Below are 27,876 nucleotides of genomic sequence, written 5' to 3' on the forward strand. Positions count from 1 at the left end.
GAAGGGCACAGACCCTCCTTTTCTGAGTGACCCACGTTTTCCTCTGCTGTTTGCTGGCCCCGCCCAAAACAGCCAGAGCAGAGCTGGGGAGTCTCTAGCGGGCACATGCGTTTACAGAGCCAGCCTCCCACCGCACGCATCCCTAGGGCGCTCTCAAGGAGGACTGGATAATTTCGGGGTCGGCACTGTGTCTCACAGCCTTTGACACTTTGCTCAGGACTGTGTGGACCTGTCATTCGCCAGCCCTGGTAGCAGAGGTTTCATGACCAGCCCCAGGCCCCTCCCCGGACTCCTCTACCTGAGCAGGTGGGCTGCTGGGATCTGGGGCAGGTGCTGAGGCAGGTACCGGCAGCATGGAGCCAAAAATGGAGCGGCTAGAGGAGAAGAGGTCTGAAAGACAAAATCGGGGCCTTCTGAGCTCTGTGCGCCCCCCATGGCCTTGAATCAAAATGCAAATGAATCAGGCAATGGCCCCCACCTTACCCAGAGCGGTGCCATAGCCAGAGAGCATCCCCCAGAGCTAACTGCAGAAAGAGGCACACCCCCCACCCCCACTGGCGCTACACATGCAGGCCACTAGTGTGGGCTCTGAAACACTCCCAGGCCTGGCACCCCACCCCCCCTTACAAAGGCAGGAGCTCAAGGGCTCGTTCTAACTGCTGGAAGCCGCTGGAGGCAGCTGTGTGGCCAGCGCCCTCTGCTGCCTAGAGGGGAACCTGCTCTCACTCACAGGCCAGCCAGAGGTTCTTGAGGCTGCGAGAATGAGAAGACCAACTGCCTTGGGAACAATGTCCCACAAAAGCTTCCCAGACCTCGCAGCTACAACCAAAACAGAACATAGTCCTGGGAAAATTCTAAGTCCTCCCATACCCTTGCTCGTTCTAACAGGTCTCTCCGTGACACAGGAGCCCCGGTGTGCTGTGTCCTGGGCAGGGACACATGGGTAGCTGCGTCTCTCCCCGCCCCCCGTCCTCACCCTGGAAAGGTTCGAAGGTGTCCATGAAGTCCAGGTTGGGCTGCAGAGGGATCAGCCCTGGCTGAATCATGTCTGCGTTCCCCAGATGCGCTGGAAGAAGCAGAAGGGGACAGAGGAACCACTCTGCTTTCTCAGACAGAGTTGTAGGGACACACGAGAGGCCTGGCACGGACCTTCCTGGACCTGCTCACACTCTAGATTCTTCCAAGGAGAAATGTGGGCAGCCGGCTGGGATTTCTACCTCCCCACGGATTCATGGCCATTCTCCACCCTCAGAAAGCAGGGAAGAATGTGAGTTTTTGCCAGGAAGGTAAGTTAAGCATCAGGAAGAGACACTGCCAGGAATCCACAAACATATCTGCAGAGATGCCCCCGCCTCCCGCTCTGATCTTCGGTCTGTGGGCTCTTCCCTGAGAAGCTGACCGGACAACCGAACGCGGCCAGGTGAGAGGTCATGCCCAGGATGTTTCTGATTTTCCTTAGAGTGAGTCCCGGGCCCTGTGAACAGGCCCTGTGGCCGAGGGGACAGGACCAGAAATGTGAGGCCAGCTCAGACCAAACCACCTGCTGCCTTCTCCTGGTGATGCCATGGGCCCACAGCTGCCCAGGCGGGTGTGATTTGCGGTCCCACCCGCTCAGTGCGCACGGCCATCAGATGTCGATGGGGCCGCTCGGTCCTTCTCCCTGCTGCCTGCTCTAAGCCAGCGACATGCAGCAGCTCAGAGGGGCCCACAGGGAAGCCTGCCCCGGGGCCAGTGAGGGAAGGAAACAGGCTGGGCGTTTGAAGTCGGGATGGGGATATATTACCTATCTCCCGGGGGTTGGGCCAGGCCACCGGTGGGTGTGACGAGAGTGTGGAGAAAAGTGTGTCACTGAATTCCGACATGAGCATCTCCGTGTCCAGCAGTGGGTCCTCCTCCATTGGGACGGGGGTCTTCCATCCATCGCCATGTTTGCTCCAGTAAAACATGTCATCATCCTACCGCCAATACAGGGGAGGACAAACGGAAGCAGCGATGGCAGCCTTGGCGTTCCCAGCCCGGCTACGCTGGGGCCACGTTTCCCTGTTCTGCCGAGCGGGGGGGCTGCCGCTCAGAGGCGGGGGGAGGGCTGGAGAACTGCGGGAGGAGCCCCCTACAGCCCACCCAACAGGGAGCTCACCCTTCTCCTCAGCCCTTCGCATCCTCCCTGTGATGAGGGGGTGGCCCCCTCCTTCAGCCGCAGGGCTCACTGCTGAGCTCTCGTCATTGCGGTTTCTTGTCACAGGGGGTCCCCAGGAGGGCCCTCACAGCCCCCACCCCCTCACCTGGGCCAGGCTGGAGAGGTCCTCATCCTTGTGTTGCTGTAACTGTGGAGGCAAGGAGACGGGGGACAAGGGGGTCACCACCCTCAGCCTCTCCTCCCCAAAGTGCGTGGACTCCGTAAGCATCCGGGCGTCTTCCCTCTGGGAGGCAGTCTCCCTGGCGCCCGGGGCCGGGCGAGGAGACTCCCAACCGGGTGGCTGTGGAACAAGGAGCCCGAGCACGGCTGGAGAGGCGGACAGCGAAGATGGTGGCTGAGCAGGCCCGACCCACCCTGGGGTGGCTGCAGCGCCGGCCTCCACAGGCAGCCGCGGAGCTGCAGCCGCAGGGTCAGTGGTCTGAACCCAGTCCCTTCCCTCTGCGGGGAGGTCCCCAACTTGCCCTTTCCAGAGCCCAGGCCAGATACCCTTTTCTTGAAGTAGGTCCTCCACTTGTGATACTCCCGGATAACGATCTCAATGCGGCTCTTCCAGTACTTCCCCTCTGTGGTGATGGCCTGCGAGGGAGAGGTGCAGGTCAGAGCTCAAGGGAGCCGCGTGGACCCGCGGAGCCACCCCGGATGAAGCCACGTCTGATGCCGAGCTGGCAGGCAGTGTTGGGCGACCCGGCTGGGACCTGCACGGGGCGAGCCCTGTCCTGGGCTGCAAGTGGCCCCGGACTGAAGACGTGCTCACGCGCCGTGACCTGCCATAACCCGGGGGCTGGACAGGACGGGGTCAGGCAGAAGGCGTGGGCAGCACCATCCAGAGCCCACCGTCCTAGCGCTTCGGGCCCAACAGAGGCCAAGGGGCAGCACCCAGGTTCCCGTTTCCAGGAGCTGCTGCTGCTTTTCCAAAGGACCACAACGAACCATCACCGAGGTGTCGGGTGGAGAGTGACCCACTTCCAAGAGTATCTCCTTCAACTGAACCACGGGGCGTGCGTCCTTCCACGACACCCCTGAAATGCTCTGGTGACAGAGTTCAGAGCGGCCTCAGAGTCCCCCGCTCCGCCAGCCCCTACCACAGCACAAGTCCCGTGTCACCCCCCTACGGAGTCGCCCTGTGCGTCTCTGGCGGTGAAGACCCTCACAGTGAGGGACACAGTGTCACCCCCAGACCTGCCAAAACGACGGTGCTCAGTGTCTCGTGCCAGATGCATCCAGCTGCTCTCTGTCGCCTGCCCCTTTTACGACAAAGTAAGATGTGCTTGGACAAGGTTAAAGCGACACAGAAGGGCATGAAGGAAAGGTGCTTCCCTTCCCCCACTCACTCCCTGCAGTAAAGTTTCTGAATACCCTCCTAGACACTTACTAGGCCTGTATGATCACACAGAGACATATTTTAAAAAATAACATAAAAAAGCTGCTGTGCAACTTGCTTTTTTCCACTCCCCATTCCCTCGCCTTCCCACCCCAGGATGCATGGGCCAGAGGCCGTGCTTTCGTTGTGGGAGATCGGCTCCACGCCCTCTCTGAGGCTCGGAGGAGCACGGGCTGCAGAGATGCTCAGCCGGCTCCTCTGAGGCTCCTCAGGGTCACAAAAGCTGGCAGGACCGCGCGGCCCCAGCAACGGTCCCGTGGTCTGCCACTGGGGGGCCCAGTCCTTGCCCGCAGCCTTCATTGAGCTGTCCCCTGAGTGACAGTGACTTCCTTTCCCGGCCACCCCGATCATGCACCATTTACCTCTGGCCGGCGATGCTCGTCCACTTCCACAGAGCCGTCCAGTGGGGTGACGAAGTGGCAGACAGGGTTGCTGCGCTTCTCCAGATCTGGGCGGAGGGCGGACACCGTCTCTGTGATGAGACCCCCGAAGGAGCCCTGCCCACTGCCCACACCTCCCCCCTCGGGTGGGGCCCTCCCACGTGTCCTTTCCTTCTCTCCCCCTTAGAAAACGAGATTTCAGAGAAATAAAGCAGTCCAGGTTGAGAGAGAGAACCTGCGACTAAGGGGTGGGTAAGAACGGGGGTCTGGCTCATGGAAACGATGGCCGAACCCCCAGTGGCCCAGGCACACCCATCTGCAGCCGCCACCCAGGGAGGCTGAGGCCTGGGCCTGCATGTTCCTAGACCTGCTGAAAACGCTCCTGACGCTTCAAGTGCCGCTGCTCTGCTACACCCTTCCGACTACCCTGCAAAGAACCCAGACTGGGGGCCCTCCTGACACGGGCCACCGATGGCTTGGTTTTCCTGTCCCCGGAGACTGCCCCAGAAGCTGCTCTTTGAAGCTCAGGCCTCCAGGTGGGAGGCTGGGAGGACCCGCCCCGGCCTCCGGGCTCACGCAGCACTCACACTGGATGTACCACGCCCGCCAGATGGCGTTATTGAGCCGGATCTTGTCCCTCCACTGCAGCTTCAGGCCCTTAAAATTCTTCCACTTTGGAGACACCAGCTTCCCACTGAAAGGCAAAAAAAAAAAAAAAAAGGAGAAACTCAGCAGCTCCTCTGAAAACGAAAGGCAACTGGAAAGTGCCCCTCAGTCATCCCGGACTCCCAAATTCTGGATCCATCCATTCCAAGCCACGGGTGAGACTTGATAGAATATACAAGTCCTGCTGGGACTCCTTCAAAGGGACGTGGAGGAGAGGGGTTGGGGTGGTGGCAGTGGGGTCAGGGGTCAGAGGAACAGGGCTGGCCACGGGCTGCTACCTCTTGCAGCAGGGTGAGGGTAACTATTCTGTCCACGTTTATGCACGGCTGTAAAATTTTCCATAATTCAAAGTTAACGAGGAAGCTGTTGATTTCACAACATATTTACGTATGAAATCACACGTACACTCTAAACTTACACAATGCTGTATGTCAATTATACCTCAATAAAGCTGGAAAAAAAAGAAAGCAATGTTAGCCACGGAATGAAAGCCACGCTCCTTCTGCCTGGCCTTGGCCCACCTCCTTTGCCACCAGTTCCCTCGAGGCACTTAACAATCCGGACACCAACCAGATTCCTGGTCTGGGAACCTGGGGGCCCCCAACCACCCCCAGGCCTCTGCACACACGGTCCTTAGGCCTCAAGGAGCTGCTGGTACCCCTGGCCGCGTGCTCATCCCTCAGAACACCACTAGAGCACCACCTCCGCTGAGCGGGCGCCGGCTCCCCCCAGCACGGCTCACACCTCAAGGCGCACTCACTCACAGCCCACGCGGCACTGTCTGGCCCCGCACCTCCCTCCATCAGACCGCAGCTGCCAGAGGGAGGGCACTTTGGGCAGCGCTTGCCCTCAGCACCCAGCACAGAACTTGGTGCACAGCAGCAGCTCAGGCAGCAACTCTTCATCAGTAAGTGAAAGAGCTCTTGCAAGGCAAGTGGCGGGCCAGGAGCGCCCCCCGGAGGCGCAGCCTTCTCGGACAGCCTGGTTTTCCAAGGGCTGTGCCAGAAGCAGCGGGCACAGGGCCCCCCTTTTTCAGTCGGCTGGAGATGGGAAAGACACTATTTTTGGTGCATACCAAACGGGGTTCTCTGGGTCTTCCTGGCCACAGGCCACAGTCCTTCGCCTTCTCCAAATCCACTCAGAAGGCTCAAGTGACAGGCAGAGACGTGCCAACAGGCACAACAGCTGAGGCCTTCAGAGACAGCACCCGAGCTATAAACCTCAGCTGAACCTGACAACCTGGGCCGCACAGCAGAGGGCCTGGCTGCGGCCCTGGCAGCACCTCCTGGCTCCGCCCTCCCAACTCAGCTTGGGGCCAGGCTGGGAACCCTGGGATCACATTGGCCAGGAGGCTGGGACCCCCCCCCCCCGCCCCCCGCCACAAGGAAATGTCACAGCACATCCTCTTAGGATCTGAGGGACAGACAGACAGCAGCAGCCTTGGCTCAAAGGGTTAGGGGCTTCAAACTGGCCACACACCTCCTTCCTCCCCTTCACTCCCCCACCCAGCCCCACTTTGAACCCAAGCCCACACAGCTTGGCTTTCACTCGAGCTCAACAGCCAGCGGTTCTGGAGTTTCTGCTGCATACCTGCCTCCTGACGGAAATTTTACAGGCACTTAACTTTTCTGGCACGCATTTCCTGGGTAAGATCAGAGTAATACCATCATCTCCAGAGTGTTTCGATAAGGATTAACTGTATATACACATACACTATGGGTGGACCCTAAAGCAAAATATGAATATATTAATAATCACCTCAAGCTCTGGCTGGTGTGGCTCAGTGGATTGAGCACCAGCCTGCAAACCAAAGGGTCACTGGTTTGATTCCCAGTCAGGGCTCATGCCTGGGTTACAGGCCAGGTCCCCAGTAGGGGGTGCATGAGAGGCAACCGATGGATGTTTCTCTACCTCCCTTCCCCTCTGTCTAAAAATACAGATAAATAAATAAAACAAAAAAGGATCACCTTGCTCCTCCTTCTCCGCAGGAGGGAAAAGGTGGCACCGTGTACACGCTCTCAATGCTGGTGAGCAAAGGCCTGCGCCACGGTCCACCCCGAACTCCATGTAGCTGCAGAGCTGTCTGCCTCTTGTGGAGGCACAGGAGGGAGGGAGGGACGAGGCAGTGGGGTCCCCTGAGGCCCAAGTCCCGCCTACGCACAGAGTGCTGTTCAGAAGAGCCGAGGACTCGGGGAGCACGCGGTGGGGCTAACTGGCCGTCTGAGCAGACGGGAGAGGCTTTCCGGAGGAGGTGCCCCCCATGCCAACAAGGCCTAGAGGACAGGAACCTTCAAAGAAACCAAGGAGGGCGGGAGAGGCCACTCCCTCAGCCTGGCTTGCCGTGGCCCTGCAGTGGGCCGAGCATGCCTGGTCGCTGCGGTGAAGCGCCCCGTGGGGCTGGAGTCTGGAGGGCCCGGGGCGGTGGGGCGGGCCTTCTGACCAGGCTGGGGAGCAGAGGCCGCCCCAGAGCCCGTCAGGCCCCACCGCTGGGCAAAGCCGACCCTCTCTCCCCTCCTCTGCGAGACCGTTCAGCAGCCTGATGTCTAGACAGGCAGGCGGTTCCAGGCAAAACAAAACAAAGCAGAAAACGTTCCCTATTTCTGTATTTCCTTAATGCGGGGAAAAAAAAATCCCAAACTTCTAAAACCGATAGCTTCTTCACACCGAAGCCCAGGATCAAAGGCCGCTCCTCTTGCTGAATCCAGAGGCAGCATCTGCCACCTGCAGAGTGGCTGCAGACACCAGCAGAAGGGCCACCACAGAGAGTGAGGACTCCCGCGAGGGCCGGCTTTGGTGCCTTGCAGTGTCTGGCTGAGTGGTCAGCACTAGGCGTAACAGCAGACCCACTCGCACCCCTTGCTTTGTCCCTGGAGCTGAAGCAGGGTGGCGCAGGTGCGAGAGCGTCCTCTCGGAGAGGCGGGGCGGGCAGTACAGACAGAGATCCAACCACATAGGCTGGAGGCCAAATCTGAAGGGGTGCACTTTCTGGGTTCTCACCCTCTTCCTCCTCGCTTGCTGAAACGTTTCACTTTTCCTTGGTGTCTGTATCAAATTCGGTAAAACTTCAGCAGGAACATGGCAGGCAGGTGTCAGAGGGTAAACTGCTATCACACCAGCATCCCAACACTATCTCGACATCCCTGTAACACCTCAACAGGTGGCGCTGGACCGGCACAAAGCAGTGAGCCCCAAACCAAAGCAAACCCCAGCCCCCCATGGAAGCAGAGGATGGACGGCATGGGAGGCCCAGGATGCTTGCACGGTGCCTGGCCAGCCCTCCCCCAGGCAAACTGTCGGGGAGTGGGGGACACGGTCCTGTGAGCTTCTGCAGTGACTGGCTTCTCAGAGCCTGTGTGTGCTGATATCACCGTGGTCTTCGGGAGCAGAAGAGGAGACCTGCCCTGTGCCCACTCTCACAGACCAGACCTGGACTTGGACCCTTGTTACAGGGCTGCCCAGTGTCTCGATCCCCACGCCACGGACTAGGGAAGGCAAGGCCCCTTGGCAGAGCTGCCCAGGGCAGGTCCCCAGGGAAACCTGCGGTGGACTTCCACTCCCCCCAGCCCTGCCCCGGCTCAACCCGTCACCTAGCCATGGCCAACTGGGACGCTTCTGCGTCTGACTCAGGGTTATGCCACCTTTCTTCTCTGAAGTGTAACTGCAAACACACAAAACTTTATGAGACCACTGGCTTCCCCCCAGTGGATGGAAGACTTCTTCCAGCCTTAACCTCCCAAACCTGCCTCTCCGTGATGCCGGTGTAGCTCCTGGCGCTTCCCCAACAGACCAGTGACCCTGGACTCGCCTCGTGCCCTCCCCCTCGGACCAGGGAGGTCAAGGCCTAGGTCCAACTCATCCCAGCGCCTGGCAGCTGGGAGCTGCTTTCAAACATGGAGCGACTGAATGCGGGCTAAACTTTTCCACAAAGAGCACTCTTCATGCTCACCCTGGCACACCGCCCTCCTTAGGACGCAAATGGCAAGTTCACAGCACAACACAGGTCCCTCTCCAAACGGCTGGTGAACATTAGCAAACTGAATTCTTCAGGTCTGGCAAGAGACTGCTGTGGAATGGAAACTCCAGTGCAAGCCTTGCAGACTGGAGCTGGGATTAAGGCCAGGGGAGGGCGGGACTGGGGCCGGGATTTGGGATTCTGTGGGTTCCAGGTGGGATTAACTCCTAACTCTTAGCCAGACCATCGTCTCCAAAGGCAGCAGGCAGAGGGCTCTGGGGGCTGTCAGGATAGGTCCCAGAACACGGCGGAGTCCCCCCATTTGTTCATTTGACAGTACTTGCTTGTTATAGGACATTCCTTCGCCATTCCTAGACGCCCGGGAGCAAAGCATCCCTACCCCGCCCAGAGAGAGTGGGCATGTCACCAAGTGAGTGTGAGAGGCACTGGCGTGGCTGGTCCAGGCCCTCCCCCTCCTCTCGAGAGCAAGCTGCCTGCTGGGGACCCACACTCGCCTGGTGGGGAGAGAGGCCTGTCCCAGCCCAGGACTGCCTGGAACTACCTGGAAAGGCAGCCTGGGGTCCTTGATAAGCCACAAGCTCCACCTGATCAACAGTGAAGGCGCGATCGGGGCGAGCACCTGCTGACTGCTTTTCATTGAGGTGAAGCATGTACAACCCAGCGGCATCGTGTCCAGCCACAGCACTGTACGGCCTCCGCTGGCGGCCGCCTAGGTTCAGAACTCTGTCCATCTCGCCCCAGCGGAGACCCTGCGCCCACCGCCGCCTCCCCCACCAGCTCCGGGCAGCTACTCTCTCTCTCTCACAGATTTGTTTCTTCCCGACATTTCATATGAACAGAACAAAACGTGTGGCCTCCTGTGTCCGGCCTCTTTCGCTCAATGCGCTATCCTCAAGGCTCACCCATGCCACAGCGTGAGCCAGCGCTTCCGCTGAGTGGACAGACCCGCTGCATGCGCTCGCCCCTCGGTCACTAAGCTCTGTGAGCAGTGCTGCTGCGCACCCAGGCCTCCTCTCTTGGCGCCCCACCGGCCCAGAGCTCAGGCGGGGAGGCAGGTCTGCTCCCTGGGCTGGCCCTGGGGCCTAAGGATGGGCAAAAACCACCGTGGACCCCTGTCTGTCAACACTTCAAATTCCCGTCCCTGACTCTCCACTGCACTGCTCAGAACTGGTTCCGCACGCCCATGGGCGCACAGGCGGGCAGGCCTAGTTAGAGGGGCGCTGTCTGCGGCGGCCAGAGGCCAGGCACAACCTGGCTGCCCCACCGGAGGGCAGCCGCTCACACGCTGCAACACACCCGCACAGGGGAGCACTGCGGGCGACGGGAGCCACTCGCCTTCACACGTGCTGGCCCATGGGCAAGGCCTGCGAGAGGCATTAAGCGGGGGAGACCCAAAGGGCAAGCAAGACACACAGCACGGCCACCACCCGCACTTCTGACAGGGGGACCGGCATGGAGGGAGGGAGGGGCCGGCAGACCAGCAGTCGGGCCTGGGACGGACACACCAGAAACAGGTGGCAGCGAGACTTCCTCTCAGGGGGCCGAACTCGGGGATTCAGTCGGAGACCTAACTTTTCACTGGTTACCACTTCGTGCTGTTTAGCTATAACACTACATGTATTGCATTGTATGCATGTATTGTATTTTAGAAATAAACAAGGAACACAGACCGGGCACAGCGAAGAACTCGCAGGACTCCTGGCTACCTGGGGCAGACAGTCAATCGCATGAGCACATGGAAAGCCCGCGCTGGTCAGGCCTGCGTGCCAGGTCCAACGGGAGGGGGACAGTGGCTGGTGAGTGGTTTCTCTAGTGAGCGAGTGGACGGACAACGCTCAGATGGGTCTCCTTTCCAGGCCTCCGACATTTTTTTCTTCAAAAGAGCGGTCTCCATTGGCTTTCCCTGGGACCTGGGCCTGGTTCCACGGGCTGCTAGGAGCCAAAACCAACAGGCTCCACACTGACAAAGGTTCATTCAGGAGCCAAGACGTGGGGTGCAGCCGCTGGGAGGCGGGGCGCCCACCGGGAGCCATGGGCCCTCTGCCCGGGCCCTGGCCCAAGCAGGGGCTCCTCCCAGGAGGCTCGTGGTTTTCAAGTCCTGCTCAGGCGTGGGTCCACCCTGCTGTGCCTGAAATGCATCCTCGTGGGTCACGTGGTGCCTGTGTTTTTTTTACACTCAGAGCAAAGTGCTGCTGGAGAAGCAGGCTCTGCAGGCGAGGGCAGCACAGCAGGAACGCGGCTCCCTGTGATGCGTTGGTGTGTGAGTGTGAGAATGCGCACTTTCGTACGTGGCTTTGCTAGTGTGCATCTGCCCATGCACAGGAGCGTGTCTGGGAGGACTCGTGTTCGTTGTGCGTGGAAGGCAGTGAGTGATCGATTCCAGGACTGTCAACAATCAGGCAACTGGGCGGGAGTGAAAACCAGATGGAAATGGATGAGCTGCAGGAGTGAATCCCCCTCCCCCGACTGCAGTGGAGAGCAGAGGGACCCGGGTCCTCATTGGGCACAGTCCCTCCTGGGTTCTGGCTGCCCTGCCAGGGTGAATGGGGCTAAACCTGGGGCCTGTTGCTGAGTTTTAGAGCCTGGAGTTCCCTGCCAGGTCTGGGCCGTACCCGGGTTTTCAACGGGAGCAGGGACGCCGGGCACCGCTGAGGCCACGCTTACACACCTGTTTACCAGGAGAGTCAACCTGAATCCAGAGCCCGGGTGCTCCTGGTCTCCTCTGGACAGGAGACAAGGCAAGGCTTCCGACAGGAAAGAGCGGCGCGGCAATTCCACTGCATCATTTGTTAATCAATTGTAATCTTTGGGCAGCTTAGTTGGAGCATCGTCCGGATACACCAAGGCTGCAGCTTGACCCCTGGTCAGGGCACATCCAAGAATCAACCAGTGAGAGCCCCAGTAAGTGGGACAACAAATTGACATCTCTCTCAAATAAATGTTAAAACATTAAAAAAAAATCTATTAGCCTTGTGCCTATTTTACTTTGTGAACTCTCTGTACCGTCTTTTTTTTTTTTTCAATTTTAAAAATTTTGAAATGACAGACTCGCAGGGAGTCACCAAAAGCAGCACAGAGTCCCATGTGCACTCGCCCACCGGGGCGCCTCAATCGGGAGCTGGCTGCGCTCCGGACTGCGGACCAGACCCGGACCTCAGTGGGTCTTCACCACCCGACGAAGCACTACTGGATTTCCTTGCTATTTTATGTTGGCCATTCTACAGTGTTAGTGCTATGAACCCTTGGTGATGCTTCCGCAAACGTTCCCCCTAAGTGTCTGGGTCTCACTCTTTATAGCCTGTCTTTGAATTGGCTGGTGATATGTTTGTGGAATCACATCTGCTGGTTTCTTCTACTGCTTCCCTGCCCGCCCATCTACTCTGGCCAGAGATTTAGTTCCTACTCTAACCTCTTTTTTAGTCTTATTAATATGTAAATAAACTATATACCCACGTTGAAAGAAAAGTCAAACAATACAGAACAGTACAAAGAGGGGAAGCAAAATCTCCTGCAAGGCCACCGCCTAACATGTGAATTTCAGTGTGTTGCTGTGCAGCGAAGAACCCGGAACCGAGGAGAAGCCAGGCCTTTGCCCTCAGCTCCTGGGAGGTGGTCGCTGAGCCCCCAGGATGTCCTGCCTGACAGGAGTGGGTTTTGGGGGTATTTTGCCTGGGGACTTTAGCCACAGGACAGTTCACAGCACGGTCTGTCACCCACCCAGGAAGAGGGCAGGGGGGGACTTGACGGCTTTGGGCCACAGGTTATCAGTTTGCATCTCCAGAGGGTCTGGGGGCGGGGCTGGAGAGGAAGGGCCAGCCAGGTGGGCAGCCTGTCATGGAGCTCCCGAACACCTCTGAACACCACGGACTCGGATGAAGTCCCTGGCTGGCAATAGTCTGTGCACGCTGTCACACGCTGTCACACGCTGTGGCTGGCAGGAGGGAACGCCATCCGGGACCCCCACTGGCAGAGGACAACCACAGCACCCGCCAGCTGCGGACCCTCCTGGACTCTGGCCTCCTCGGCTGATTCAGTTGGAAGCCCTTCCCGGATAAGCTGGAACCAGGAACGTTTCTGCGTTCAGAGAGTGCCGGGTCCTTCCAGAGAATCCCTGCAGTGGAGGATGGCTCAGGGACTCCCCGGCTGGCGAGTGGTGTTAGGGCGGCCTTGAGGACTCTTCGGACTTTGTAGTTAACCCCTAAGCCTTTGTGTACATATACATACACACGCACATATATATATTCAGATAAACGTGGGAATAAACAGAATACTTGAACATGTGGGGTCATTTTGTTCTATAACCCGTTTTCCACTTACATGCCAGACGTCTTATTATGCCAATGAACATAGTTTTATTTTCTTTTTATTGGCTGTAAAGCATTCGACTGTATGTACACGTCTGCAATCCACTAAGCACTTCTCCCTAACAGACATCTGCTCACACTAAGGGACACACCGTCCCTATCTGCCAGCGTCACAAACGCCATGAGGAGCATCCTGCGGCTCACGTTTCTGTGCGACGCGTGACTGAACTTCCACGAGGAAAACTCCTAGAAGCCGGAAAGCTGAACCAGAGGGTATGTGAGCCCTGTAACTCGGCACACGGTCGAAGAATCTGTCCAAGTTGATACCAAGTTACAACCTCAGCAGCAGTGGGTAGCACCTGTTTCCCCAACCCCTACCCCTATCAGTTGTTACTGTTGTGAACCCAACAACCAGAAGTTCAGTTTCCTGCTCTTCTGGTTCCCACTCATTATTTCTCTTACATTTCGTGTTAACTGCCTCCTGCTCACTTCCTGCAGCGTGAGAACTCAGCTGGGCGCGAGAGCTGCAGCACACAGGGTGCGGGTACCGGGCCCGCCTGGACAGTGTGTCTTTGCCTTGTCTCTTTGTGGTGCGTTCTGCTTTGGTTTTTGCCTTGCTTATTAACTCTTTAATGTATGGGGGTTTTTTTGTTGTTGTTATTTTTAATTTTTTTTCTTAGATTTTATTTATTTATTTTTAGAGAGAGGGCAGGCGAGGGGGAAAGGGAGGGAGAGAAACATTAATGCTTGGTTGCCTCTCTCACACCCCCAACTGGGGACCCGGTCTGCAACCCAGGCATGTGACCTGACTGGGAATTGAACCTGTGACCCTTTGGTTCTCAGGCCGGCGCCAATCCACTGAGCCATACCAGCCGGGGCTACATGTTTTTTAATTGTTTCATTTTTACATTTAACTCTGACTCATTTGGGGGGAAAATCAATTTAGTTCTTTACACAGCTCACCAAAATAAATTCCAACTAGCTGTCTGATGATCTCATCTTTCTATTAATTTATGATACTTCTATTAACATATAAATTATAAACCAGGGTCTGTCCAGGGGGCCGCGGGTACCGCTGACTCACGGCCAACCCAACCACGGTGATTTAATCACTGTGACTTGTGACGTGCTGTACTATCAAGGTAAGGTTAGGCCCATCGTTTTTAAAAAGTTTTTAGATTTCTTGTCTACTTATTCTTCCATGTGAACTTTCAGTCATGCTGTCAAATCTCAGAAGAAACTATTTCGGTATCCTGACTGGAGCCGCACTTACTGAATAAACTGACGTGGGCAGCGTGGGCCCGGCTGCCTGGGCCGCCACCATCCCGGGTGGTCACCACCCCACGTGGTCACCACCCCGGGGCAGCGTACGGTTCTCTGGTTACTCCAGCTTCTTAAAGAGCCTGAGGAACCTGACGCGGTGTGGAGTTCTCTAAGGTTTTTCTCATAGGTCCTTCACGTGTCTAATACTAGTTCTTTTGTTACCATTTAAAGTTACTGTACAAAGACAACACAGAAAGAGAAATCAGCAGGATGAACAAAAGCACACAGTTACACGCCCAAACACAAGCACATTTTATTATGTTTGACCCAGCCCCACGCCGGTGATACAGCGCTGTGTTTTGCCGTGGATACCCACCCATTTGTGCGCACTATACGCGGGATTACTGCGTCTGTGTTATGTAATCATTATACCCATGTATATCACACACACCCTTGTTTTCCCCTCAAAAACTTTGGCGGAAAAGTGTGCATCATACACAGCAAAACACGGCAGCTGCCACCCTTACCTGATCAAAGTGGCTATGCCACAGACACCAGGGAGAGGTCCCTGTCACCTCTATGGCTACGAATGACCTCCTCAGAGAATCCAGCCTTATGGGGGAAAAGGCAGGCAACTGTCACTGAACAATTAAAAAAAATTACAACCCCCCCCCTCCAAGAACCCAGCCTTTCCCTGGCACTTTCAGCCACCTATAGGAAAAGGTTAATCAGTATTCACCAACGTTAAGACTTTTGTGTGCAGAGTCAGAAGCGCCGCCCCCTGCACACATTTGGCTGAGAGGACACACAGCACAGAGGTCTCGGACGAGTACACACCTGGGGCCAGGCCTCTGGAAACCGGCCACCGGGGATGTAATAATGACAGGCTGTGTCTGCAGACATTTCTGGGTCCCTATGAAGACTGGCCAGAAGCCAGTGTTCTTATCACCGCCATTGGTCATTTTCAAGGCACTGCCAGCTTCGCACCCTACTTACACGACCGAGAACTCGGATGCCATCTGATGCAGTTCAAAGGCAAGGCCGCGCTCTCTGGGCACCACGCTCCGTGAACAGGCTTTAAAAGCACTGGCTCCCCCTCGAAGAGTCAGCCTTGACTCAGCATGAGGAACACGCATGGAAGAGGTGCTCTGCTAAACAGGAACCCCCAAGCCCCAGCTCTGACAGTAACCAGGGTCACAGTGACCCTGGGGAAGTTAAATGAAGTTAAGTTAGTGTGGGTACAGCTATCAAATTCTCACCTTTCTGGGGCCGGGCTGGAGCAAGCAGGTGTGCTATGTAGCAGCGCCCGCGCCCTGCGTCCAATAGTGCTTCATACAGAAACGGGTTGACAAAAAGCAGCAGGACCTTTTCAGGGCACACGTGGCTACCTGCATAGAGTGACTGCTGTGGCGAGAGTGCCCTGGCCGAAAGACCACGGTCCCGGACACGTCCTGACCGCCCACGCAGCCACTTACTCAGTGCTCCCCTTGGGGCTGCGCTGAGAGCAGCGAACAAGACCAAGTGTCCGGCCTCACGGAGCGCACACCGTAGGGGAAGCAGCAGCCACCTCGTGTGTAGGGAATACTCGGTGGTGCGGGGCAGGGGCAGGGTGCCGAGGGAGCTGGGCGGGGCTATCTATCTAGGGCAAAGGGGACATGTGAGCTGCCGTGTGTGCCAGACACAGCACGGAGCCCGGCTTCTGTCTCAACAAGCCAGCAGAACTGCTCCTGCCAGGGATGCTGATACCGTCCGCACCGTCAGATCCCACGGTCCCTTCCAGGTCTCATCTGACCAGAGCTCCCTGGCTCCCAGACCTCACCCACTCCCCGCCTTCCGGTCACTCCGGCTGCTCCTGTGGAGTCTCCTTCGCCACCTTTGCCTCCTCCTTCTCTCAGCCCCTAACTCTTGTGCTGGGCTCTTCCCCTCTCCCTCCGCCCCCTCCACATGTGCCCCGCAGGCTGGTACACTAGCTGCCTGACTCCTCTCTGTGCTCGCCCTCTCTTGCCTCCTCCCCATCCAGCAAGCTGGAGTGCCCCCAGCAGTGCGTGTCTGTTCACAGCGTTCCCCTTCTTGCAGACAGAATAGAGTCCTAAGGAGTTGCCACGGAAGAGCTCCCCGGCTGCGCACGGCTGGTTCTAACAAGACCTCACTCGCTTGCCGAAAGCCTTCACCGGGTGCAGCGGGAGCCCTCCCGGACTGCTCTCAAGGAAGGCTCGTTAGTGACACCCTCTCACACACCCCGCACCCACCACCATCTGTGTTACCCATGCATGCCTGTCCACCGTCTCCACGGCCAGACGGCCTTTTCCGTGGGGGAGTGACCGCGCCGGCTCTGCTCACCGGCGCCTGCCTGTGCCCCGCACCGCACCACCACACCCGAGTGAAGGTCCACTGCCTTCCTGCTGCCCAGGGCCCCACGCGTGACTAGCACGGCCCAGTCTCCCACACGGTAACCATCCCCTGTACTCGCAGACCCCTCACCCGTCAAGGCGCCCTCAGCAAGGAAGTGCGGCTGGGGGACTGATGGGTGGCCTTCAATACCAGCTCTTGGGTGGGCTTCTCAGTGATGCCCCTTATCAGGTGCCACTTAGTCAGGCTAGAGAGGGAAACCTGGAAGAGGGCAGGCAACAGGGGGCAACAGGGGAGAATGCTGGGGACGTCCCAACCCTGGGGACTCATGTATTTGGTAGCATAGCTCCAAGTCCATGATTCTATGACGCTGTAAGAATAAAGAGTCACGAAAGGCTCCAAGTGAGAAATAGCCACCCTAGGGGGCTAAGCAGCCAGCTTTCAGGCGGTTGGGACAATGAAAAAGGGAAAGGCCAATTCCTCAGCTCTTTATAAGAGACAGACAAGTGTTTTGATTAAAAAAAAAAAAAAAAAAGAGCCTGCAATTTACACCTTGCTTTCCCAGCCAGGGAGCCAATGCATCCATGCCACGTGGAAGAAATCCCCTGCAGGCCAGGGGGAGAGACACCCCAGCAGTCTGTGCACCAGCTCTTGTCCCCGGGACCTCACAGGCCAGCGGTGGGGTGGGGGTGGGGGACAGAGTGCCTAGACTTGCACGGAAGCACGGGTGGGCACTCAAAGGCGCGGTGGGTCCAGGACGTCTTCCTCAAGTAGGATGCCTGTCCACCTCCAAGGGTGGGCAGGAGTTAACGGGGAAAGGGAGGTAGAGAAAAGGGGTTCTTTCAGGAAGGAGAGATTAAGAGGTCTTTCTCAAAATATCAGCTGTTTGGCTCTCGGGTCCCCTCCCTCCCCCATCCTTAGCTTTGATGAGAAAAGTTGAGATAAGAACCACGGTTTGTTTGGAGCCTGGAGGATCAAAAGCTCACTGCGGCAGCCTTCTCGCCAGAGCTGCGGGAGCCTCAGCTCACCCCTATCTCCCATCTGGGCTCAGTGTGATTTTTGAACCCGTAGTCCGAAGCGATGATGGCCTAGGAGGGAGAGCTAGCTTGTCGTTCCAGTGTTTGAAGTAAAGTGGAACAAGAAAGGGCGGGAGAGAAAGAGAGAGATGAGGAGAAGAGGAGGAGAGGGGCTAGAAAAGGAAAGTTCTGGAACGATATCTCTTGTACTATTAGAGGTTTGACTACATAAAAATCTCTTCTAAACCAAAACTCCAGCGAGCAAGGTTCGAAGATAAGGCCAAACAGGCAGAGGGCGAAGCGTGTTAGGTGGAGTTCTAGAAAATCTGCCAGCTCCCAAACCGCTACCTGCAGACGGAAAACCACGCCTTCGCAACGAAGAGTCGAAGCGAACGACCGACAGGAGCACTGCTGCCCGCGGGAGGCCTGGCACGTGCGCCGCCAATGGGCGTCTGGGCAGCACGATGCCCTGAACAACAGACACACTGAACCTGAACATGAGGAGTCTTTCGGGCCTCGTGTGTGGCTTACAGGAAATCCGGGGGACAGGAACACCTCAAACCCAACAAGAAACAGATGCAGAATGTGGGACCTTCTTCAAGACAGCTAGGCTGGCTGCTTCAAAGTCAATGCCAAGGTGGGGAAAGGTGGCAGGATTGTTCTAGATTGAAAGTAAAACCATTGTTTTGCCTATCAGATTAACAAAGGTATTTAAAAGCACAGCAATAATAGAACACACTTCTTTTTTAAAAATGTACAGCCAGGCCCTGGCCGGGTAGCTCAGTTGGTTAGAACACCGTCCCCAAATGCCAAGGTTGCATGTTTGATCCCCGGTGAGGGCACATGCAAGAATCAATGAATGCAGCAATAAGAGGAATAACAAATTGAAGTTTCTCTCTCTCTCCAAAATCAATACATTAAAAAGAATAGCAGTGACCTATTAAAAAAATTTTAATAAATTTAAAAGGTACAGCTATTTTGAAAAAGTTTGTCAGTTTCTTATAAAGTTAAACACACACTCACATAGGACCCAGCGTTTACCCGAACGAAGTGAACGCCCGTGTCTGCAAGGAGACTTGCACACGAGCCCTCACGGCGGCTCTGAACAATCAAATGGCCCCGGACAAGTGCACATCGACAGGGGAACAGATAAAAGCAAACTGGCAGCCGGTGCAGGAGAGTATTAACCCCTTGTACAGGCAGCAGCTCGGATGAGGCTTAAAAACATGCTGAGCAAGAGCAGTCAGGCGAAGAGCACACACCGTACGATTCCACCGATCTGAAAGAGAAGGCCAGACAAGCATACCTACGGTGAGAGAGGGCAGATGGGGGCGGGAAGAAGGCCGGGGCAGCTTCGGGGGGACCCTTCTGCGGAGCTGAAAATGTCCTGTCTCCTGAAGGACGTGGTCACACGCGGAAGGCGGTTTTGCATTTGTCAAAACTTTAGAGCTGTACATTTTAAAAGGTGAATTCTACTGTTTACATATTAAACCTCAGTAGCACTGACTTAAATTTTAACATGGCAGCGATGACCGCCAGAGCTGGGGACGGCGTGGGGGAATGGGCTCTCTTATCTACTGCTGGTGGAACAGCAACTGCTAGAACTTCCTTTTGGTATCGGCCCTGCTGGCATACAATTCACACACCACACAACCGCCCACTGCAAGGTACAGCTCAAGGTCACAGGGCGTGCCAGGGTCACCATGACCCATCCAAGAACTTTCACCACCTCTCAAAGTCATGCAACACCCTCAGGCCCCACCGCCGAACCCCGAGCAACCACCGAGCCCCTTTCTGTGCCCGTGAGCGTGCCCAGGCGGGGCATCTCGGGTCACTGGAATCACGGAATATGTGGGGTTTGTGACTGGCTCTCCCGCTGTTTCCCAGGCTCATCCACGTCGCAGTGAGTGCTCCATTCCTTCTCGAGGCTGCATCGAAAGTTTGTCGTCTGGATGCATCACGTTTTGTTCATTCAGCAGCTGACGGGTGCTCGGGGCGTTCCCCCTTTCGGCCCTCGTGAACGATGCTGCCGTGAACACTCGTGCACAAGTTTTCGCACGACACAAGTTTTCATTTTTCTCGGGTGAACACCTGGAAGTGCAACTGCTGGGGCGCGTGGTCCCTCTGTTTCACTCTGTAAGGAACTGCCAGCCGGTGGTCCACACGCAGGCTGTCCCAGCTCACACCCGAGCCTGCGATGCGGGGGGGATCTCTCCACGCCCTCACCAGCATGTGCCACCTGGCTGGCTGGTGAAGCAGTATCTCCGTGCTTTCTTTTTGTTCTCTTTTTAAGATTTTATTTATTTATTCTTAGAGAGAGGGAAGCGGGAGAAGAAGCAAGGAAGAGAAACATGGATAACAATCCTTTGGACCAGCCTCCTCGGTTTTGATTTTCATCTCCGTAACGATTAATGGCGTTAAACATCTTGCCACAAGTTCATTGGTCATCTTTGTATCTTTGGAGAAATGTCTGTTCAAGACCTCTGCCAGTGTAACTGGGTTGCTTGTCTTTTTACTTTGAGCTGTGTAGTTCTCTCTACAGTCTAGATACACATCCCTTATTAGATACACGATTTGCAAGTATTTCTCTCCCACTCTGGGGGCTGTCTTTTCTAATTGGCACAATGTCTGAAAACCAGCCCGGCAACATACATCAAAGATTTCAGTGTAAATACCCTTTGATCTTACAGTTCTTACAGTTTTACTTTTAAGAATTCATCCTCAGAAAATAATTAAAGTAGAATGAGAGGAGCTATAAATGAGAACACTCATCAAAGTACTATTTAAGCTGAATCTCAAGCCTCACCTTATACCACATACAATATTTAACTCCAAATGGATCACAGTCCTAACTCTAACAGCTAAAATTACAACATTTCCTGAAAAAAAAGTCATAGGAAAAAAATCTTAGAGACCTTAGAGACCTAGGTAAAGAATTCTTAAATAGGACACAAGTTTTATGGCTATAAAAACCCCACAGATACAATAGATTTCATCAAAATTAAAAACTTGCTCTTTGCCCTAGCTGGTGTGGCTCGGTGGATTGAGTGCCAGCCTGCGAATCCAAGGGTTGCCGGTTCGATTCCCAGTCAGGGCACATGCCTGGGTTGTGGGCCAGGTCCCCAGTTGGGGGTGTGTGAGAGGCAACCACACACTGACGTTTCTCTCCCTTTCTTTTTCCCTTCCTTCCCCTCTCTCTAAAATAATTAAAGTCTTTAAGAAATATAAAAATAAAAACTTTTGCTCTTCAAAAGACAACTGAAAATGATAATGCATGCCTATTTTTACTAAATAGGTGCAGAAAAAAGTAAAAAGGACACAGTAACAAAATTATTGGGTATATAATTCCAAAAGCAGTGTTTCAGATGACTCTGCTCTTCTCTTTCGATCTTTTTGAAATGACTGAACCCCCCATTTCTATATAACAAGGAGGAGGGCCGAGGGGACCTTCACAAACCCATTTGGAAACAGGGAAAGTGAATTTCCCTTTTCAACTAATTAGAAGTAACTTTAGTTACCCATAATTAAAGTAATATTCAGTTACTCAGGGGACACAGTTTATCCTGTTGATTTGGAGTAACTTTTTTATTTGCCTCATTTCAGAAATAAGAATACCCTATAATTTTAAGAGTTTAGTATCTTTGCCCTTTCACGTGATTTGCAGATAATCTCTATCACACATGCAAGTTAATCTTGCCAACAAACCTCAGTAATGCAACTGGATAAATAATGAATGGCTTAACATCACTCCGTGAGAAGCTTATACATACAGCGTTACCTCGCAACTATATGGAGCTTAACTTAGTTTTACAGAAGCAAATAAAAATGACTAAGACAGATAATAAAGGTCTGAGCCCTTGATTCGGAGGAGAGTCTCTAAACCCTCACTCAGTTAATTACTCTTATTTTACACTCAATTTAACAAGTTACGCAAACCGACAGAAACTGGGAGGCACCAGACAAGAGGAGAGAAGAACACTGGGGAGCAAGTGGCAGCCAAGTCCCGGGGCAGGGGGACCCTCAGAGAAGACTCAGAGCCCCAGCTCCTCAGAGAGCCCGAGCCCATCGGCCAGAAGAGCAAACGTGGCCTAACAGTGCGAGATGTCAAGGGGCTACTGTGGTAACACAACGTGTAACATTCCGCTAGGTTTCCAAACCACCAGAAGCTCTAGTGTCACCCACGTGTTCGAGAAGCAGTGACGGCTGTCACACACGTGAGGGAGAGTTCCGCTTCCCAGCAGCGATGGCTCAGTCTGAAAGGACTACCGAAACAAACATGGGTGACCTGGACAACTGGCTCATAGTAAAAGAAGCTCTATTCCTTAAGAGAGGGGCAGACAAATAATTTTTGCAAACACACTGTAATTGCTACACAAGTTCAACACCGCAGACCTCGAAAGACTGAAGGTCAGAACTGACTGAGAAGCGTTGCGAGGTCCTGCGCCCCTCAAACCATGCCACGTGGGCGGCTCCCGAGACTGACTGTGTCCGAGGAAGGACTCACCCGTGGTTAAGGTCATTTTGCACTGCTGTCCTGCCAGCCAGCTGTCCACCACGTACGTATGGTCTCCTCCTGCCTTTACAGCTCCGTCTTTGAGAAGAAGCACTTATACCGTGGCTGCCTGGGGCCAGGATCTTTAAAAAAATTTTTTTTCCATTTCATTTCTCCTGAGCGCTTCAAGTGCTCCTCGGTTGCCGTAGCTGCGCCTGCAGCACTGTTGGGTCAAACGCAGAGAAGCCCGGTGCCCACTGCGGGAGGGACAGGCCCGGGTCTGCCCGCCGCCCTCTGCGCTGCCTCCACCCCGACGGGAGTCCCTGCGGCCCTCACCCGCAGGGCTGGGGTTTCCACGAGGGCAGTTGACAGGACTGGTGTGACCACATGAATACAAAACCAAATGAGGGGCAGAGGGGAGACACTGAGACCCAAGTCAGCAGCAGAACAAACCCAAACGCGAGTTTCCTTCCCCGTCTGCAGTCCAGCCGGGGCAGCTCCTCGCTCCAAGGGTTAACTCTGCAGCTTGAAAGCCTCATACACACGACAGGGGCAGATGCCAGGCCAAGAGGTCAGCAGGAATGACAGCCCGACAGCAGGTGGGGCACCTGGCCAGAGCAGGTGGTCTCCTGTACTGGGCGGGCGGGAGCCAAGTAAGGCCGAGGGCACGAGCGAGCAGCTTGACTCTGGAAGGCTCCATGCCAGGAGGTCACGATGGCTGCCGCCCAGCTGGGGGCCAGGAGTGGCCTGGGATGCCCACTGACCAGGGGCAGCTGTTATTCTGGAATGGTTAACTCATCGCCTCAGAAGCTGCTGAGCACGGAGGACAAAGGAAAGCAGGCTCTCCCCGCTGGACCGGGCAGCCCTCCTCTGGCCTTCCCCAGGAACACAGCCGAAGTGGAAAAACAGCCAGTCTCAGAGCCTAGAGCGGTTCAAACCAACCCCTGGTGCTCTACCCACAACAACAACGGCTTTGTAAGGAGGCCGCAGCAGCCCGACTAGAGCAGCTGAAAAACCTGCCCTCCTCTCCCCACGCCTAACCCCTGGTCCCCATGACTTTGAGACACCACACTCAAAAGGGGGGGGTTACCCACATAAAAACCACCACCAGCCAGCCCACGATGCTGCCGCAGGGCCAGCTGCCTTCCAGACACGACCCCGTGGAGCTTTGCGGACCCGAAGCTCCTTCCCAGGGGCCGAGCTCCGGGACATATCCGACCCTCCCTGGTGGATTCCCAGTGATCTTAGCTGACTAGTAACAAGGGCTGAAACGTGAAGTTTCCTACGGTGCTGCTGGGCCAGCTTTCTCGTCAGTTTGGGAAGGCAGCTCACCCAAGACCTCAGTTAGAGCCACCAAGCTGGAGTGGCCGCTCCTGGCTGTCCAACAGCCTGAAGGCTGCTCCCCGGGGCCCCTGGGGCGAGAACTAGAGAAACTCTCTCTGTGGGAAGAATTGGGTGGGTGGGCACCAGCAGACTGCAGTATCTCACACACACCCTGCCCTGTTCACATCACCCCCATCTTAGAAACCAGGGCGATCACCTCAAAGCAAACACACCCACAGCTCCAAGGAGCCAGCAGCGAGCGCAGAAACAGAGGTAAGCAAACAAAGTTATCGGGCAAAAGGCAGCTGGCTGCACAGGGGCCCGGCCAGCCCAGCCGTGCTCAGCAGGTCCCCAGGAGGCTGCTTGGAGAAGCATCTGGACAGGCCACAGAGACGCAGGTGAGTTCTAGCACCACCTGCCTGCTGGCTCTCAGGAGCTGCCCAAGGACAAGGCAGAGGGTAAGCTGATGACTGGGCTCCTCGCTTTGCACAAGAAGGCCTTTTTCCCACGGAATGACACCTTCAGCCAAGGTTTCCCTTGGGGAAAAAACCATGAATTCCAAGGCTAACGGGAAATGGAGTCTAGTCTGATAAAAGGGTGGCCAGCCCGAGAGACAGCCAGGCGGCCAGGGCGGGCTGAGCCAGGCTCGGACAGGGAGCCCTCAGTAAAGGGTTCTGAGCTGGGATGCGGCCGCCAGATGTGGGGGCCCCAGGAGGCAACCACACCTCTCTGCAGGCCCAGGGAGGCAGGCATCCTGATCCAGCCTTTAAAGCCTAACCACACCCCCCACAGCTAAGCAAACCAATGTGCAAGGCGCTCCATAAAGCCAGAGACCAGTATCTCTGGACTCGATGAGACAGGAAGTATTTCAACGGTTTTCCAGAGAGCTGAGTCAGCTCTTCCTTCCAGGTACCAAGGCAACCCACAGGAACGTGCATCTGCACACTGCCCATCACACGCGAGCTCGCCACAGCTGTGTGGACCCACAGCTGGACCCACAGCCTCTGGGAAAACTCCGTGCCCACCCTGCCTCTGGAACAACAAAAAGCCAAGGGAGCCCACCTGCTCACAGCCCTGCAAAGCCCTGGCCTCCCAGGTGCGTCTGTCACAAGCACGGAGCTCAGCCTGGGCATGCACACTGCTATGTCAAACACCACCCACTGTGTCCCCTACCCCTCTGCAGGCCACTGCAGGGAGCTGTCCGATCAGCAGCCTGGGGCACACACGAAGGCTAATTTTCAGCTGTGGACCTGCCCCCTACCCGCCCCCCCCAGACACACCCTGTCGAGGAGGGTGGGGGGCTGTGACAAGGCAGGTGGGGCCTGGTGTGACCATGCCAACTGCCCCCACCTTTCAAGAGTCCTGCTGGGAGGCTCTCGGGGTAAAGGGTGATTTCTGCCAGGAAGAAGGGAGAGGTACAGGGACATTTTCCCAGAAAGTAGCCAACCTAGGGTGCAGGAACGAGATGAATGAACAGGGCCCCAGAAACACCTTAAAGTGACCCCCAAATACCATGAGATATTCTCAATAACCAGCAGAGCGGGATTAACAAGTAGCAGTATATCCACTCGATGAAATACTATTCAGTCCCTAAAAATATTGCAGATAAATATTTGGGAGCTTAGAAAGGTGTTCACAATCTGTTAAATGGGGGGGGAAAATACTCATCGTGCCAGAAAAAATAAGAAAGGAAAAGAAAAACAAACAACCCAAAGGTCTGGAAGGACAAACACGAGGGAATTGACTGGTTATCACTGGGTGTTAGAATTTCTACTTTTTCCTGGAAGGAGGCCTGGAAACCCAGTCAAATTCCAGAGCCCTGAGCTTAGAAGAATTCCCCAACTTTTCAGGGAATGCGTCCTGGCAGAGAAACACTGCACCTCTAACAAACCCCAACCCACTGCAGTCTGGCTTGGCGGAAATGCTGGCCATCAACAGCCCAAACAGCAGGGCCCTTACAGGCCAGGTCAGTGTGGACAGGCTCCCGGGAGCTCTCCAGAAAGGGTAGGAAACGTGTGAAGGTGGTGGCAGAAGCCACGCGCGCGCGCGTGCGTGCGTGCGTGTGTGTGTGTGTGTGTGTCAGGAGAGGGTTCTAAAGCGGCTCGCCCTTCCCTCCTTCACCTCCACAGGTGCGTGCGCGCATACACAAGCTTGTGTGGGGGGAGCAAAGACAGAGGCCTGTGACGTGAGGCCAAATTCACAGGTTAGGAACTTCGGCGAGAGCCAGGAGAGAGGCCCCCGCAGTCTAACCTACAGTGAGAGTTTTGTTTCTGTTGTAACCAAATCAACAGTCTAAAGTCAAATTATTATCCCTTCCTTCACTCCAGGATCGCTCCAGGAGACAGCCCCACCCTGGTCAAGCATGGCGGTGAAGTTGAAGGCTACCAGTCCGAAATAAAATGTAAAGCTAAGAGTAACCTATGGTCCAAGCATTTCACAAAATGTATAATCAACCCTCCACTTCCAAGACAAGATTATTTATTCACTTACTTACTTCTTCATTTCATCTCCACCTGAAGATACGTTTTATTGCCTTTGAAGGGGCAGGGAGAGAGAGAAGGGGAAAGACTGATGTGAGAAGCACAGACTGGTTGCCTCCTGTGCGCATCCTGACGGAGACTGAGCCCGCAGCCTTCCGGTGTGTGGGACGGCACTCCCATCAACCGAACCACCCGGCCAGGGCGAGACGAGATCACTTAAGTAACTGCCCAGGTTCCTCATAACTCAGAGGAACTGTCCACTAGGAGCCTGCATACTTCTGAGGTTTACCAGGCAGACGGTCTTAGATTTTATATCTGGAAAATTACGGTCCTGTGACTTTAAACAGAGCCTGGGGCAGAGGGGCACCCAAGAGCGAGAACACCTAAAAGGACTTTCCTGGAGCCTGCGGCAAAGAGCACAACAGGCTCCTTCATCTCTTAGGCTAAGACTCCTAAACTAAATCCAACCTAAATTAAACTCATTTCCCCAGAATACCTAATACCTGAACTCAGACAGTAAATTACAGATTGAGCTAAAGTTAAGGAGTTCACATACAAATTCAGATTTCTCCAATTTTTCAAACATGCCTGACCTTGTAAGAAGCTGGGCCCACAATCCCAAGTAGCAAGAACCACCTGGAGCTGAGTGGTGGCCGCTCCCTGTAGGCCAGGCAAACACAAACACTCTCTAGTTAGCCACAGACCCCGCTGCTCCCTAGTACCCTTCCTTCGTGGAGACCAAGTCAGTTTCAGTTTAGGCTTGCCTGGTTTTCATAACAAAGAAACTTTTCTTTGTAACCGTGATTTTATCAAAAGGCAGAAAATGAAAGGGAGCAAAGGTCCTCTTAGCCTTACAGATAGATGGCCCACTTCACTTCCCTGCCCTGGTGGGCATTTGAGTTTGTGACCCCCTGACAATGTTGAGAGGGAAAAAGGCCTTAAAAAGATCGCCCTGCAGAGGGTGACTCAGCAACCCAGGGGGCAGGCTGGAAAAGCAATTCCTGAGTTGATTTTAATCTAGGGACATGCTCAGGGCAGGCCCCTGTGCCAGCCACTCTCATTTACTGCACACAGCAGTGATGGCGGGTAGAAAATCACGGAATGTCCAGACACCGACGTATTTAAGATCTTTAAGATCATGTGGTCCTGTGCTTCTCGAGTCAGATTCCCCAAAGTTAATGCTGAAAACCTGAACTGCTTTTGAATACCTTTTTAAATAACTGCTCTTTTGAGACATAATTTACACACCATGAAAGTCACCCTTTAAAAGTGTTTGTTGGTTGTCCTGGCCAGTGTGGGCTCAATTGGTTGGAGCATCAACCCATAAATCAAAGGGCCGCAGGTTCAATCCCGGATGAGGGCACCAGCCTAGGTTGTGGGTTCAGTCCCTGGAAGGAGCACATACGGGAGGCAACCGATGGGTGTTTCTCTCCCTCCCTTCTCCTCTCTCTAAATCAGTGCACATGTCCTCAGGTGAGGACTGAAAAAAAGGGCGGGGAACGAGGGAATGAAGGAATACATGAATGCATGCATAAGCAAACACATAATACAAGTGCTCACTGGCTTTAGCATATTCAGGGCCCGTGCAGCTTCGGAGCATTGTTATCACGCCCCCGACCCTGTGACCACCAGCAGTGCGGGCACTCTCCCCTTCCCCTGGCAGCCACTGCTCCACTTTCTGTCTCATGGGTCTGCCGACCCGGGCATTTCACACGAACGGGCCGACGGCAGGTAACCCTCAGTCTCCAGCTTCCCCCACGCGGCAGCACTGCAATTTCAAGGTCCATCCCTGTTTAGTATGGGTCAGCCCTTCATTCCAGGGGTTGTTTGCAGCATTTTTTAGAAGTGTTTATCTGCCCGTCATAAAGCCACAGAGGTCATTCTTTAAATAAATCCGACCTCCCCCAGTTCTCCAGACATGTGCTATCATGGCGGGGATGCGAAAGCAGAGGAGCCCCCGCTGTCTTCCTACACATCAGCCCAGGGGCTCGTAAATGGGTAAAACAATGTCACTCATCTAATTTTTTTGAAGATTATTTTCTACAAAAATGT

General features: G+C 55.0%; 1 protein-coding gene across 1 annotated transcript in view; it reads right to left on the reverse strand.

Moving 5' to 3' along the window:
* MLXIP (MLX interacting protein) overlaps positions 1–27,876 on the reverse strand; it is a 49,029-nt gene that overhangs the window by 10,514 nt on the left and 10,639 nt on the right. Inside the window, exons 2-8 of the mRNA XM_053927921.2 lie at positions 4,546–4,652; positions 3,941–4,026; positions 2,684–2,773; positions 2,283–2,324; positions 1,784–1,955; positions 977–1,066; positions 299–390 (exon numbers count right to left, since the gene is read on the reverse strand). Coding sequence (XP_053783896.1) covers positions 299–390; positions 977–1,066; positions 1,784–1,955; positions 2,283–2,324; positions 2,684–2,773; positions 3,941–4,026; positions 4,546–4,652 — 679 coding nt within the window. The remainder of the gene's footprint in view (positions 1–298; positions 391–976; positions 1,067–1,783; positions 1,956–2,282; positions 2,325–2,683; positions 2,774–3,940; positions 4,027–4,545; positions 4,653–27,876) is intronic.

This window comes from Desmodus rotundus, chromosome 7 (assembly GCF_022682495.2).
Source record: "Desmodus rotundus isolate HL8 chromosome 7, HLdesRot8A.1, whole genome shotgun sequence".
NCBI lineage: Eukaryota > Metazoa > Chordata > Mammalia > Chiroptera > Phyllostomidae > Desmodus > Desmodus rotundus.